The sequence below is a fragment of the Myiozetetes cayanensis genome, unplaced genomic scaffold (assembly GCF_022539395.1).
Source record: "Myiozetetes cayanensis isolate MyiCay16 unplaced genomic scaffold, myiCay2020 scf6-25, whole genome shotgun sequence".
In the NCBI taxonomy this organism is placed as follows: domain Eukaryota; kingdom Metazoa; phylum Chordata; class Aves; order Passeriformes; family Tyrannidae; genus Myiozetetes; species Myiozetetes cayanensis.
In genome coordinates this window covers 3,352,711-3,369,362 of record NW_026087853.1, presented here as the reverse complement: position 1 = coordinate 3,369,362, position 16,652 = coordinate 3,352,711, and the positions used below count along the sequence as shown (strand labels likewise).

The 16,652-nt window shown below is 42.7% G+C and overlaps 1 protein-coding gene across 3 annotated transcripts in view; it reads right to left on the bottom strand.

Moving 5' to 3' along the window:
• PPM1A (protein phosphatase, Mg2+/Mn2+ dependent 1A) overlaps positions 1–15,755 on the bottom strand; it is a 34,988-nt gene extending 19,233 nt beyond the window's left edge. For 2 of the 3 annotated variants that reach the window (XM_050336265.1, XM_050336264.1), the window contains exons 1-2: positions 15,515–15,755; positions 529–1,380 (exon numbers count right to left, since the gene is read on the bottom strand). In XM_050336265.1, coding sequence (XP_050192222.1) covers positions 529–1,362 — 834 coding nt within the window. In that variant the 5' untranslated portion in view covers positions 1,363–1,380; positions 15,515–15,755. The remainder of the gene's footprint in view (positions 1–528; positions 1,381–15,514) is intronic. The other variant, XM_050336267.1, reaches the window with a different exon arrangement.
• Between the last annotated feature and the right edge of the window lie 897 nt (positions 15,756–16,652).

Below are 16,652 nucleotides of genomic sequence, written 5' to 3'. Positions count from 1 at the left end.
AAACACTAACATAGGAAGACAGATCTCATATAGTTAAGAAGGAACTTTAAACTGCAAAATACGAAGTCAAGGTTCATTCATTCTGCATTTATCTTGGTGTAATTATATCAGTAATATTACTACTGTATGTCAAAGAAAGGAGGAGAAGATTAGGAATGGAAAAAATGACCTCTAGCCTGATTAAGTCTTAAGAGCTAAGGTTTTGTAAAGTATGTTATGAAACAGAAAAGGGCAGTTATTGTCTTGCCCATAAATTCTCATCAGCTCCTAGTTTTCCATCAATCACAATGTATCTGTACATGATTATAAACTCTAATTAACCAAAACCACCAGAAAGACATATTGTTTCTGTTCTGTGTTCATTGCCCCTCTATCACAATTTCTGTGGGAGACACGGTCATTACTGTCAAAGTCATGTCAACACAAACCAATGGACACTTATAGGCTGGAATCAAAACATTCTTAACTTCTTCATAAACTTCTAATAGTCAAATCACAGTAAACTCAGCTTCTCTCAAGTCTGGCTACCTTGTACAAGCAGGTGTCAACTATCTCATTGCAAACTTTCTCAAGGTCATCAGTGACTTCAAGTCTGGATCTTACAAAGTCACACAGCTCTTCATTTCCCATAACATCCCAGATACCGTCGCACGCCAGGATGATGAACTGATCGTCTTCTTCTGATCTCTCAATTTCATAAACTTCAGGCTCAGGTGAGACCAGCTGTTCTGTAGGACCTTTCCCATGGACACATTTGTAATCAAAGTCCCCAAGTGCCCTTGAAACAGCAAGGGAGCCGTTCACACGCTGAATCATTACGGAGCCACCTGCATTCTGTATGCGCTCCTTCTCCAGCGGATTGCTCGGTTTGTGATCCTGTGTGAAGAAGTGAACCTTCCTGTTTCGACAAAGCAACCCTCTCGAGTCTCCACAGTTGATGAAGTATGTGTGTTGGGGGGAAATCATGACACCCACAGCTGTTGACCCACTTCTGTCTGCGCCATGTTTCTTCTCCGAGATGACTCTCATGTGTTCATCAATTTGCAGAAAACCTGTTCTGATGCCGTTCTTTACACTTTCCACAGATGGTGGCCCATCTGGCCCTTTAAAATCCTGGTTGCTCGTGATGTGATCTAATAAATGCTCACAGCAGTACTTGGCAACCTGTGATCCAGCGTGCCCATCATATACAGCAAAAAACGACCATCCATCAAGTCCGTTTGGCAAACCGATCACAGCCGTGTGTGCGTCCTCCATTTCCACGCGCCAGCCCTGCATGCTGCTCAGGCCGTAACGGAGCCCGTTCCCTTGCCCCTGGGCATTATGCTTCTCCATCTTTGGCTTGTCTAAAAATGCTCCCATGGTGACCTTCCTTCAGTTCTGCAAGGAAGGAGAAAAAAAAAAAAACAAACACCAGATTATTAAGATACTTCCTTGTTTGAAAATCCTACCGGAAGCTATTAAATAATGGCACAAATGATGTTGAAATGACAAAAAAACAGAGCTATAAAGCTAAGATTTTTCTGTGTCTTGAGTCAAATCTGCATTGCTTTCATAAACAAGGGCACTACTACTAGCTGAAATGCACTTCTCGTATTTTTGTATTTTCAGCTGTTTTACTTGAAAAATTTATATTCCACTATCATTCATGGTTCTGACAAAAGCCTCTAATATAAGTATGTATGAAATCAGTTTCAAAGAGGAGTTGTTCACTGGCACACATCTGAATAGCTGTTCCCTGTGATTACTGAGCCATGAAAGAGTTCAATGTTTCCAGAACAGTGGCATTCCCTAGATCCCTACCTGCTGGCCACAAATTCCTGCTCGAACTCTGCTTTCCTCACAGTGATGGGGAAATGAAAGCAAACTGATTAAGTTTTCTTTTAGGGAGGGGGGCAGGTTCAGGGGGTTTGGTTTTGTTTTGGTTGTTTGTTTGTTTGGTTTTTTTGAAACAGATAAATTGTCTCAATGACCGAGATGATGCCAGAGTCTGCATAAAAGAAAAAGCAACACTGGATAATCTAAGAGCAGGACTGGGAAGGAACAGAGCAGCTGTCCCTTTAGGCAGCAGTAAGACATTAGTTTGGCTCAGCCATCTTGTGAAAGCTCATCCTTAGATTTTCGGTTAAATTACGCAGCAAGCTTCTCAGATGTCTGTGCTGCAGATTTACTTAAAACCTTAATGTATTCATGCTTCACTGAAAGACAACTGCCCCTGACAAGTCTGAGGAAATCTGTTTGGATATAAAATCACATGTATTGTAAATTCATGTGTGAATCAAGATTCAAGCCAGACCAATACACTGCACACCCTCTCCTCCTCCACCTCCTCACTGGGATGTGATGCAGCAAATATTTGAGCTTAAGAGAATAAGAGTTATGTTTGCAGGCAGCGTCAACTGACTGGTTTATCTTCATGGCTTTCACACCCTAACCATCCAACCCACCCTTCTAATCCACATCAGGTTATTTGTGCATTCATTATTAAAAAACCATACAAAATAGGTCACACATTTTACATACTTGCAAATTGTGCCCTGGGAAGCATCAAAGAGTCTGCAAATCACTGTTATACAATGCAAGGTAATGGAACAAGACTATGAGCTTTTCTATTTGAAGACAGTGGGCAAAAATTAACTGTGAGAAGAGACTCTGAAACACATTTTACCTGAGGCCCAACTAAGCAGCTGCACTAGCAGAAAAATCAGTACACCAGGGGCTTTAGAAATGTTTAACTTCCATGTGGAATATATTTGACCAGTTTTGTAAGAGACCACATCACTTTTTGATAACATCACTTTCTAATGCAATACAGCACCAGCTATAAGTGACACCATATATCCAACAAAGCTCTTCACATAGTCTGTTCCAGCCACTGTCAACCTTTCTAAAACATCTGTGTTAGAATAAACAGTCAAGAAATGTTTATATTTGATCTCACCACAACAGCGATTCAAATGTGAGGCACGGGGACTGGTTATACACTCTCTGGCTCGACATGCTTTGCTAACAAAAACACACAAACTTCAGCGGTATGGAGATGGCAGCAGCAGCACTACACACCTCTGCTTCCTCTCACCCCAAACCCTGCTCTGAAGTTCTGTCTCTTCTCAAGCAAACACAAGATATGGATGCCCAAGCAAACTGTAACCAACCAACAAAACAGAGCGTGCACTGAGCGTGTCTTGTGGCCCAGCGCATGCAGGAGAGGTTCACATTACTGCAGTTGCTAGGAAAAAAATACAGCTTAAGACTTTTCTGTCTTCACATGCAACTCTACTGAAGTCAGAGTGATCAAAATAATTACAGAATGCTACCATAAATCACAGGGGGAATTATTTTGCAGAATAATACTTTTTATTCATTTAACACCTCAACTGTTTTAATGTCAAGGAGATCATAAAACAGAATGCAGATATTCAGTTCTTTCATCTTTAGAGCTCAAGAAGCAGAAACTGCCCTGATAAATACCACATTTTTGTGAAGTATTTGACATTATTGCTGTGTTTAAAACAAGAGAGAAAAGATTAAGAACAGGATACAGTTAAACTGACCACAAGCACTGTCAAAATTTGGACTCATCAAAATTGGCAGTGCTCCTTCTGATCTCTCACCTTACTATGTACACAACATCCAGGGTTGTGCTTTGTAAGCAGTTTGTCCTGCTCAGTAGTTTATCATGTAAACCCCAATAAAAATACACACACACAGGCCACATGAAGTTTTAACAACTCCTACAGAACTGCCAGCACACTTCCAAAGTTAACCAGTCCACTCTCCATCTAAAAACCACGTTGTCTTATCCCTCCCCCAGAAGGTAACCTGAAAGCTGGGGCTCTTCTAAATTCAGCCTTGCAGGTGAGATGTTCACCCAGGACCCTTCAAGGGTGTGAGTTCCCACCATGGATGTGAATACAACCAGGCAGAAGGAAAACCACAGTGTGGTCATGCAACAACCCCTTTAGAAATTATCCCCAGCCCAGGGCATGAAGTGATCCCCTGCTGAAACTACAATAACAGAGTGCACTTCTCTTCCCTGCCACACTCCAGCCAATCATACTTCCACCAGAACTACAGTCTAAACCTGCAGGAAAGGGGGAGGCCGAGCTTTCAAAATCCTCACTGTATCCAAATGGAAAGCATCACTTAGCTGTGGAAAGAATGAACATGCCAGGCTTTTAGGTTTTTCCTAGAATTTTAATTCTCATTCAGAAAAATTTGAGTCAAGTATAACCAATCTCTGAATTCTTAGGAGCTGGAGGCTACCTGCTACTTTTCCCCCCCAACCCTTATTTGTGGTTAAAAAAATAATCTTAGTTTTAAAAGAAGGGACAGACACACAAACACACACAAAGACTGATGTAAGAAAGCCCTTCCTCCTTCCTACTAAAAATACTTTTTAGATTTGTTTTTGAGTCCTTATCTATGGAAATATCTTTCACACACCAGTGTCTACCTAAATTACCGGTACAGTTTTTCATTCTTTGATGAGGTGCTTTGTGCACTAAAGTGATTAAGTTGGAATGACACCTTTGGTTAAGAGTTTAACTCTGTATGCAAATCTGATTAACCTATAGCAGTGCAAGTGCCCAAGTTACAGCACGACTTTGTTATGTAAAAACACGACAGAGACGTCAGACCCAGAACACACTGCATGCACCACGTGCAACAAATAAAGCAACAGATCCTGAACACGGCCTAACTTAGCCACTCTTTATATTTCTTTAGTCATCTTTCTTAAGAGGAGTCCTCATTTTAAGACCTTCATTCTCCAAAATAATTTTACTACCCTTCCCCTTCTTAACCCAGAACACACATTTGTACCATCATATTAGAAAACTGGTCTTGCAGCAGGAGACAGAACCAGTCCTGTACTCTGGAAGCCTCAACCTTTGGGATGCTTGAATGATGCACACGTGCTAGAAGAGATAGACATTCTTCCTACTCCTATTAATGGCAAAGTAAGAGAAAATGCACTTGAATCATGAAGTTTAGTGGCAAAGACACACCATCCACTGTTATTTTCTTGGAGAAGGACCATTCTGAACAATACTATAAGGGTGGTGTCTCATAAAAAGATGAGGTGCAACATTTTCTTCAGAAATGGCAACTAACACATCTAGCACAGCGAATGCCACAACAATTAGCCAAGCAAACTTCAATTTTAATCTAACATGATTCTTTGTTCACCTTCTCCATATCAGGGACTTCCATTAGTTTTAGGTCCTAAAAAAGCAGAGTTTTCTGCAGTCAAAGTTTCTAGATTTTGGCTCCAAAGAACAGAGAGGCTTCTGAACAAAGCTAGAAGTGAAAACGGACCCCTGTGAACAGAAACAAATATGCAGGAGACACACCTGTGAGGGTATTTAAACCCCGAGTTCTGAAACCCTGATTTTGTGGAGGTCAAACTGAAGGACAGCATCTACAACAAGTGCACGGAGAACTCAAGTTGCAGTTTGCAGACCACAGGAAAAGCAAGAATACTGCACAGGGCCTATAAAAATCAACACAAGTAACAAGACCTTGGGTAAAGCACAAGAGTGCCAAAATTCAAAGGACTGTTGCATTAGAAACAAAACTGAAATAATGAATGGAGCATGCCAAAGAGTCAGTAGCTAAAACTCCTTGAAAATAGACACAACTGGAGAACAGAGTGGCAAAGAAAAGGAGGGTAATTAGTATACCAGACCATGGACAACCAGGGACAACCACAGATACATCACTGGAATGCATGAAATCTCTTTGCCCCTTCATTTGTTCCTCAAATTGTGCTATCCAGGCAGCACAACTGTAATGCCTTCTGATACACTGGAAAAGAAATTTTACTGTTTTGCTATTTGCCTATTCATTTGCTTGAAGGTTCAAGTCCTACACTGTTCACAAAGGACAGTTAACATAGCTCCACATTCCTCTATAAAAATACAACTTATTTTTCCAAGGAATTTGGACAAGGATTTGATCGTTTTGTCCAAGAAAACTAACCACCCCCATCTGAAACCTGTACTTTAACAATATGTAAATTAATAATCCTCTTAAAACAATGTGCAAGTTGTATTCCTTCCACCAGGATAAGCTGCTTATATGAACCACACTGAAGGCACAGGCACTTGTTCTAACTAAGCTGAGAAATACCCCCATACTCTGATTTCCTGGAACAATTCTCTCAGTGACATTACAACCCGTGTGTTGTAATGAGCACCATAAAGGAAGATTACAACCTTTCCTTGAACTGCAGGACACAGAACAAGTCACCAAATTATACAGAACTGCTACTGAATAGAAAAAGGGCATTTGTTCAACTTCAGCTCCAGCCTGATCCACAGAATTTTCCCCTCTGCCTTCAGCAGGCTGGGTGCAGTAGCCAGCCAGCATGGAATTGTGCAAACGTGGAAACATTTTCAGGAGTTAGAGCCTGTTGAATGAAAAACTGTCAGAACGGCCTGGATGCCCCAAATCAATTAATTTTAACAAACAACATGTCAGAGATCATCCCAGGGATCGGAAGAATGACTAAAATAAAACAGAACACGCAGATGAGGAGACATAATTACACCACAGTCATGGGCTGAATGAAGTCATGAAAAAGCTTCTTGCCAATAAAACTATTTAAAAACTATTGGAGGCTATATGACTGGGTTCTGGCAGCTGAAAACATCAGTAAAATACTAAAAAATTACAGTTGATGTTTCTGAATGTGTACTTTCAGACACAGGAATACATGGCCAACTAGGAGACAGGAATTTTCTATGAAAAATATGTAAAAAAAAATAAAATACAGAAGTAGGGCTATTTGAATAAACATGGACTAACACAATTTCCTCACCAGAACACTTACTTCTTGGGGATGCAACTGTAGTCTGTGTTACACTGCAGTAAGATAACTGCAAAGGGAAGAACACAAGAAACTACCCATACTTTTAATAACATTAACAATTTCTTAGTTTGGAAGAGATGTAGGAGCTGTATCATGTGGCAGACAAAGGGAACAGGAAAAGGCAGACAGCTGGAAACCTTAGTTTAAAGAAAGTAAAGAGAAATATCAAAGCTCTCAGAAACAGGCCTTCGGACAGGCAAGAACATCTACACATGAATGCAAGTGAAAGACAGGGCAGGAAAAAAAACCCCAAACTAACCCAGAGTAAGCAAATTAATGGCTCTGTGTGTATGAGGGAAAGTATGAACTGTTCCAAACTTTCTCAACTTACCCTCCCTCTCTCCAGGTAATTAAAATGCAACAGTGATTGCAATTAGAACCACATAGCACAGCAGAAAACACTAAATCCCTGCACCTCTGCTACAAACACCTCCGAGCTCTGACCCTTCAATAGCTGGTCGAAGGCACTGCCATTTCACCGAGCTGGGCTGTTTTGCAAGTTCTTTTGTTTTCTAAACATAACTTCTCTTCTGCTCAAAATCCCTTTCTCCTTCCTCAGGAGCTGACAGCCTTTCCAAATGCCTCCCTGTACTAAGCAGCAAAATATTTTATCCCACGTGGTGTGTGTGGCAGGGCAGGTAGGATTTAGGAGAGGATTATTAAAGCCTTCTGGAACACAGAAGGTAACCATTTCTGAGTTAACACCCTCCCTCCGACAACATGTTTCAGCTTCTTCTTAAAACATCGTTTTCTGCTCCTACCTACCTTTCCTGCAGACAACTAAACCTGTTCCAAGGTTAAACTAGAAGTTTCTCAATATGAATGTATTTTGGCTGAGGTTCAAACTCTCTCCAGCAGAGACATGTGTAATCTGATTTCTGAAAAAGGAAGCCCTGGACACTGAAAAAGATAATTCACCTCTAACAAATTGTTCCTGTAGAAATTTGGAAGACGGTGATGTAGTTCAAGGTTTCTTTATGGAGTTAATTTTGCAATATGGTCAGTTACTAAAGAAAATAATTTCTTTCCAGAATCACAGGGACCACTGCTGGGAATGAAAAAAAAAAAGAAGAAAAAAAAAATCACTACATTGATTCTGAGAGGAGTTACAACGTGCATCCACAAGCAGCAGTCACTCCTCGGGATCCTAACATGACTGGCACCCTCAGAACACGATTAAGGGAGTATTTCCTGGCCCAAATAGAATTCTTACTTCTTTCTAAATATTCATGCCATAAATTACAGGTGGGAATGCATAAAGAAAACACACTAGGCAGCAGTACCAGAGCATGAGCAGCCCAATCACCATGAAAAACTATGTAGACAACCAAAATAGCACAAACAAGTACTATGAAAATCAATGAGGTAGCTCTGCATAAATTCATATGCTGCTGTCTGAACAGTATGAGAATGAAAACACCAAGGTCCTTGCTTGAAAGCATTAATAAGCAAAAAACATGCCCATGCTGGTGCTTAGTTCAGCACCTTTCTGGTTATACTTCATTTTCCAAAGATTTCTTACTTAAAAGTGCTGGAAGATAAACAAAAGACATCCCATTTCAGCCACTGAGCTTAGACAACCACTTTGTTAACAGGACAGACACTCCTGCAGACTCCAGCCAAAATTCAAAGCCCCACTGAAGCAACTGCAAAAAAAGAACTGGAAGATCCAAGGAAGCCGCAGTCTACGTAGACAGGAGTCAGGAGAAAGAAAGGCCTTGCTCCATTTTATATATCAATGAGATGCAGTAAGAGTCAAATTTTTTGAAAGAGCAAGGCAAACAAATGGATTTTAAGGATTCCAAGCAAACTGCTCATGTCAGGGCTATGCAGCCATTCCAACAGAACCACGCACAGCAGTGGTTTCACCACAAGGAAAACACGGGTGAAAAGGAAACAGAAAAAGACAACCCAGAAGAATGGAGCTGTAGTAAGTTATGAAAGTTGATTTACAATTTTTTTTCAGTATTTGTAATACCACGAATGCTCTGCCACTGTCATCTCTCATCATGACAGATCATTACCCCACTCCTGGACACTGTAGACGTAATTGAAAATTCTTACTTGAGTACAAGCCACTTGAAGTCCAAGAATTTAACAGACCTGACCATATCAGAAGCTTCAAATAATAGCTAAAATGCCCCTGTTCTTTAAATTTCATTTTTTGATCTCTCATTTACAGTCTCAGCACCTTTGTTCACTGTACTATCAATCACACAATACCTGCCATTAAAAAACCCCAAAGTTTAAGACTCACAGAGGAATGCTTTAGTTAGCGGAAGAATCACATCACTCCAGTACTATTTCTGTGTCAGAAAGCAAAAACCAAACCCAACCAAACAAAAAGCATTTGCTTTTTTTTATCAAGTTCAGCTAAACCTAGTCAGAAAAATCGAGACAGAATCGGAGTTGCAGCCTGTCCTGCCAGCACCCAAAAGAGGAAAGTGAAAATATTGGTTGAACAGCCTCAAGACCAAGATGGCTTATTGGAATAGCCAGGAATGCTCAGGATGTTCAAATGTCACTGGAGTGAAGTCAAGCTACTGCCAATTTGTCTTTGTGTTTTAGCTGAAGTGTTAAAATAAACCAGGAAAAAGATGCTCCATGGAAAAAGGTCCCAATGGGATTATTTGCTGAGACTCCAAAAACAAAGGGAGGTTGGAATAACTACAATTTAAAAAACAACAACACAGCAATTACATCAAGTGAACTATTCCTGAAATATGGAAACAAAAATTACTCACAGTCACTTTCAGTTCAGGAAACTGCCACGCTTTTTACAGCTGGTGTTGTTGCCTGTAGTAATGTGCACAGATTCTTATAAACCCCCTCCATCCTTCTGTCATACTGTTTCACTGATAACCTCACCACAAACATCTTGAAAATTAAGTTAACACAGTCCTACATACTTCAAGAAAACTGAACACATGGACTCATCCCACTACCTGCTCTTTAATTTTTCCCCTCTGTGTCTCCAGTTTCTTACCAAGATCACTACTCCTTTTAAAAGATAATTATTTACAGCTTTCAAACCTCAGATCTTCCTAACTTCAACAAGAAGTATCAGCCACCTGTTTGTGATTTGTCTGATGACCCATTTCTTTATCAATATGGAAGAATGAGACCCAAGTGAAAATAAAGTTTATACATACAGTGCTTGGGAATAAAATAAACTATTTAGAGAAAATGAAACCAGTATGTATGTACCCGATGATTAGAAGATGATGTTTGTATGAAGGCCACAAAATCTCCCATTTAGTCAAGTACTTAATATTATTAAATAATACACATGTGATTTCCCGGCGCTTTCACTTTACATGAAAATATTAATGGGGTTCTAATCTCAGCAATATTAACACTATTCTGGTGAGGCTACAGGAAAAGCAGCTATAGGAGAGGCTTAAAACCTGATGACTACACACGGGATAAAATGGCAATAAAATAGGAAATGTTCCGAAGTGTACAGCTGTAACCTGGCTCTGCTTGCAAGGAAATGACATCAAAACCATGCCAGGAGCACATTAAGATCTGGAAGTCAAATCCTCAAAGCTTAGGAAATGCTGGAGTTTGTTCATTTGTACATACACAGAGCTTCTATTTACAAAACTGTTTTGCCCTCACGTCCCCAGCATTCCCATCCCATCAAAGAACAAAGTTAGAGGATGACTGCTGAAATAAAGTAGATTTTCTCCCCAAGACTGCATAAAAACATAAAAGTGAGATACCAAAATAAAAAAAACCCCAAACCCTATTGTTTTAGCCTTTTATGCAGACAGGACCTTTTAGGACAGGTTTTCCTCTGAGGGGCACAGTGATTACCAAGTTCACTTCTATCAGTGCAGAGATGATTTGCCCCCTATGAACAAGGCAGTAAAGGTGCTCTGCTCAGTCCAAGAGTTCATCACTGCTCTAAACATTCTGATCACTGAATGAGGTCACTGTCAATTCACTTGTTCTTCAAAATATAAGCAATGTTAATTTCCAGCACTGCCCAAGATCCCAGGGCCTCGTGCTGCAGCCTCAGAACGGTTCTCACTGGAGAAATACTCACTAGAATTGACTGGGGGAGCCAGAAGATTACTGACTGATAGAAACTGATTATTTCTTCATTAAGTTTTCCTACAATTTAATGCTAAGTGCTTACCTGCCCACATTTTTGCACATCCTGCACCCCTTTCAAAGACTGGGATTTACTTCTTAAGAGCTGGAGAATTGCTTGAGCTCACCTCCAAGCACAAAGAGCATGGGCATAGTTTACAGTTCTCTACTGCCATTTTAGAGTATTTCTAGGTAAGAAATACCACAGAGTGTTATGGACAAATAGCTATGATATATGGTCAAGAATACAGACCACCATCCAAATTCCAGAGCACAAGTACAGCTGGCAGTTAAAATGAATTGCACACATAGAGACAGAAAATCCTTCAAGTTACAGCTGAGGTCCCAACCATGAGAACACGTTTCATGCTCTAGGTCACAGTCCAGCCAGGCATTTAGGCACGAGAGCAACATCTGAACAGTCCCACATAATTCAGTTGCACGTGGAGTAGCAGCATAAGCACACTGAAGTGCTTTGCTTTATTTAAACTGCAGCTATCAAAATACAAGCCATGTTACATTTGAGTTTGTTGGGTTTGTAAACTATTATCTTCGAAGACTTTAGAGAGTTTTCTACCTACTAAAATATTCTTACCTGAGCTGAGAAATAACCTGTTAGCAATGAAGAGAATAATGTACTCTTTCCTGCATTTCTCCACATTTCAATATTGAAACATTGTTAGCCAGTTTAGGCTTTTTCTTTGTATCACTTAGATGCTCTTTTGATATATATAAATACATCCTGATACAAAGTTTACACTCTAAACAGTAGAAGTGTAGTTCCCTGGAACTATCTGTCAATGAAGAAAGTTTCTATTCTGTTGTTTTAGTCACATCTAAACACTTTTTGAGAAGAGCTGTTAAAAAAACATCTGAGCAACTGTTGCACGTGTTTGTAAACACACTCTGTTTTGTAGACACCAGCAGCAAGCTGAAACATCCATCAGTGAATTTTACCAGTATATGTGTTTAAACACAAACAGAAATAAACAAATATAAATAAGATAGAGACTTGATAGAATTCTGTAACTTAAATTTGTGGTTTAACACAGAGCAGAGCTTAGCAGACAGAAATACGAGAAAGCTGACCTTACAGGAGTGGTTTAACACCAGTAACACTCAGGGGTTACTACCTCTACCCAGGAACAAAAATCAGCCTGCTCACTCCCATGGTATCACACTTGCTTTCTCCTCCTGCCCTGATTACAGTTTTCTTGGTCTAAACATTCTTCCTCGTCTTAAGAGTCAAATGATTTAGTCTGGCAATATTAAATCTTAATAAATGCAAAATTGTTCCTTCACAGACAGCAATACAAGAAGCTACAAGTAGATAATGTTACCTCGACTGTGATCCACATCACATCATGGCTCAAACACATGAATTCTCCTTAAACAATACTTTTTAGCCTCTGGCTAACAGAAGGTATATAAAATGCCATAAAATGTAAATCTATGTACATTCCATGGACCTTCTAAAATCCCAAGAACACCAGCATTTTTTCAGGGATTACAAATTGTACACACATACTTGACACTTTGCCATTCATTCAATGAAGAGCACTGGAGTTAAGCATGTGAAATTTTACAGAGGTTTATTTCTTATTCTAGTATTTTAAACTGAAATTTGGGTCACGTGACTAAAACTACAGAGATCAGTAAAAATTCAGCAACAAAGCAGTATCCAAAAGAAGCTTAATATTCAAAAAAACCAAATGAGACTACAAGTTGCATTATTTAGAAAGAAATGGATGATAAGTCAATTTTTGTTTTTTAAAGTAAAAGTCAAGAATAATCTATGAAAAAAGAGGAGCAAAAGTCACCAAGGGCCACATGCATTAGCAGGAATAAATGCTGTTTGGCTCAGGTTTACCTGTGATAAGCCACTACTGTCTTGACTTCAAACACTGGTACTAGTCAAGTCTTAAAAATGCCCCTGGTTTGCAGAGACAAAACAAATTCAATTATTTTACAGTACTTTCCATTCCAAAATTTGCTTATTTAATAACACAACCTGCATCACTCCATCACTTGATTGCAATGCAGTTCAGCTTAGCCAATTATGTAAGTATATTTTACATCAGAACGGACCTGAACACTTAATTTTTAAGTCAATAGCAATGTCAATATTCTAGTGAGAAACACGCTGGTGTTAAATGACTTATATATTTAGGTCATCTCATGAAAGCAGCTGCTTTATGTTCCACAGTTTCACTAAAAAGGAAAAGTGCAATAAGATCTCTTATTGACAGCTGCATTCAAAAACATACCAGTTACATAAGTTTGCAAATTATACTGTGACAGAGTTAAATTTCTAAGCATTTTAACGACAGTACTCAAAATGCTGTCTCAGCAAGAATGACTCAACTCCACCACATAAGCTGCACTCCAGATAAGAAGCAACCAGCTCGATTTTATAGGAAAAAAAAATAATTTAGTAATCTGCTTTAATTCAGATTGTTCTGAGTTGTGCTTGTTTAGACCTGCAAACTTCACCAGTCATTTGGCATTTCCATCTTTCCTCCTCTGGTTCAACAGAAGTAACTCAAGCTTACCTACAGACAATTAAGGAAATACTTGGAAAACAGGAATAGTTTTCTGCTGTACCTCAAGGGGAGAGATTTGCCAGACAACCACCAACCAGAGGAATAAACCTGTAAACCAGAACTAGGCCTTGCCTTTACAGGACAAAAACATGGCTATGCCAAACAGAGAGAAGACAGACCAGCTCTCTCCACATTTACCCGAGGTTTTTATCAGAGATCTCTGTGAGAAAAATATTAATAACTGGTATGATGCATCAGCAAGTCTTTTTACTCTTAGCCCAGTCTCATATACAAAAGGTAGACCCAGAAAGGCCTGGAAAAATAACTTTACAAGCAGCTGTCCCTACCCCAGGCAAAAACGCTGGTAACAACTACCAAAACTGTTGTCCTTCAGCACCTTCCTTGTGATTGATACTGTGATTGGGCATGGGAAGTGTAAAACTTCCCTGACCCATGTTTCTCACACCCATCCTGTGTCTCTGATGCCATTCACAGAAAAAAACCTATGAATAGTAACACAAGGGAAGGTATCACAGAAGAAATGTGGGTAGAAATTGCACAATTCTTGGTCATTTGGCAACTCACACAGGGTCCTGAGTAACATCAGCCAACCAGCCTTAATTTCACCGGCACTTCACAAATCCTGCTTCAGCCACCTAACTGTTGGAACAGCTCAGGAAAGTGCTTCACGGGCTCATATTTGGAAAGTCATTTCCTAGAATCACAAGAGTTAGAACTCCTACTTTATAAATTCATTCTGTTTACTCTGATTCTAAACATCACAGTCTGAGGAAAACGTACCACCTACCTTCCTCCTAGCTACTGCTCTCCGTGGTCTAAAACCACCTTCTGCTTAAAAGTAAATAAAAACAAAAAATTCCTTTGGGTGACACACAGGTCCTTAAACCTTAAGGTTTCTAGACAGGCCCTCACTGAACAGCACTTTCTCATTTAATGGAAGGTACAGTTCAAAAAAAAAAAAAATCTGGTTCTTCCCAAGTATTACTGTAAACTTAAACATTAGTTTTGCAACGACGAAAATTTTCCCACCCGCGTGGGCAACGCTAAAATATTTCAATCGCGCTAAATAAATACAAATACGTATCGAACAGACGCCTGCAAAATCAATTCCCGTGAAAAACTATTAACCTCCAGCCAGTCTTAAAGCTGTATCACAGCTACTAGCACACAACCTAATGCAACAAAAAGCTTTAGACGTATGCTCAGAACCTCTGGCATTTCACACGCAAGCCCAATTAAACCAGCACAACTTTCTCATGCGGGAAGGTGGGGGGGGGAAAGCGCTTGGTTCCACGGACTTTTACCACGCAGGCCGTGACAGATCGCAGACCGTCACAGCGCAACCTTTGCTCAACGACATCTGTTTTCAAAGGCACCGAAATCTCTCCCGAACTTTAAAACGCCCGAAAGGCGTTGGCGAGGGGAAGCCGCCCCGCTGCATCACAGTGTCACTATTCGGGGAGCGCTTGATGCTCCGACCCTCGCCAGGGTGGGGTGCTTTATAAATAGATGCGTGGTGGTGTGGTTTTTTTTTTTTCTCCTTCCCCAGTGCCGTGCCCCGAGCGTTTGGGTGGCGATGGGAGAGCAGGCTGTTTATAGCCTTTTATTTAATGAACTCTGGGCGAAGGAAGGAGGAGGGAGGGGGGCAGGGAGAAAGGGAAAGCTGCTGGTTTTCTACCTGAGCCAGGCCCAGCCCGCGCTGCTCGCCCTCCTCTCCCGGTGCCCGGGGCGGGGGGGGCTGCGGGGACACCCCCGCCCTCAGCGGGCGCTGCAATGCAGGGGCTGCGCGGGGGGGTCCCGGCAGCGGCGTTATCCCAGCGGGATCGCACCCGCACGCCCGTTCCCGCTGCCATTCCCATTCCCGTTCCATCCCGGCTGTGCCGCCGGGCTCCTCACGCACCCCCCTCCCTCTCCCCGCGCAGCCACCCCCGGTTGTTTACGGGCCCCGCCGCCCCCTCACGGCGCAGCGAACACTCACCGCCCCGGCCGCGGGGTCTGCGCCGGCTCCGCGGGCAGGGCCGCGCTCCCGCTCCCGGCGGTGAAGGACGGGGACAAGGAGGAGGAGGAGGAGAAGGAGGAGGAGGAGGAGGAGGGGGGCACCCGGCTGGCGGCCTCGCCTCAGCTCATTCACAGGGCGGCTCTGTGCCCAGGGGGAGCCCAACGCTCATCTCGCCCCGCCGCCGCCGCCGCCGGCCCCCTCCGTCCCCGGGTCCCCGTCCCTCCCCGGCCCGAGCTGCCCCCGCGCCCACCCGCGCAGCGCCCCCGCGGAGCGCCGGCCGCGGACGGACGGACGGACACACGGACACACGGACGGACGGACACACGGACGCTCTCGCGCTGCGCCGCTGCCGCCGCCGCCTCCGCCCCTCTGCGCAGGCGCGCGCGCCGCAGGAGGGAGGGGAATGGGGGAGGAGGAGGAGGCGGGAGCGCGCGCCGCGCGCCTTTCCCTCCTCGTTGTCGCACCCTTCAAAAAAAAAAAAAAAAAAAAGAAACGCTTGCTCTCCCTCCTCCCCCCTCCCCAAAAGAAAAAAAAAGGGACAAACGGAGGTTTTTCGGGATGGGAAGAAAAAAAAAAAAGGGAGGGAGAGGAGGAGGGGGGAAACAGCGCACCCCGGCGGGTACCCGGATGTGGGAGCGGGGCCGTTACGGGTATTACATCACCCTCCGCCCCGGGTCCCGCGCCGCGCCGCGCCTGCGCGGGACCGGCGCGAGGGGCGGTGACGTCATCGGCCCCACCCCTCGCCCTGAGGGATGAGAGCGGCGCGAGAGGCGCTTGGGATCCTTGTCCCGGTCTAAATCCCGGTCCGAATCCCGGTCCCGGGGCGGTACTGGCTCAGCCTACCCGAGCGCGATGGAGTGAGCAGGCAGACGGGCGGGCGGTGGGTCCTGAGCCGCCGGCGGCATCAGCCTCGTCTCCCTGAATCGCGAAATGCATTAGGTTGGAAGAGATCCCTGAGATCATCGAGTCCAACCTGTGATCCAACACCAGCATGTCAGACAGACCATGGCACCGAGTGCCACGGTCACAGCCTTTCCTTCAACACCTCCAGGAACGGTGGCTCCGTCACCTCCCTGGGCAGCCCATTCCAACGTGGAATCGCCCTTTCTGCTAGGAA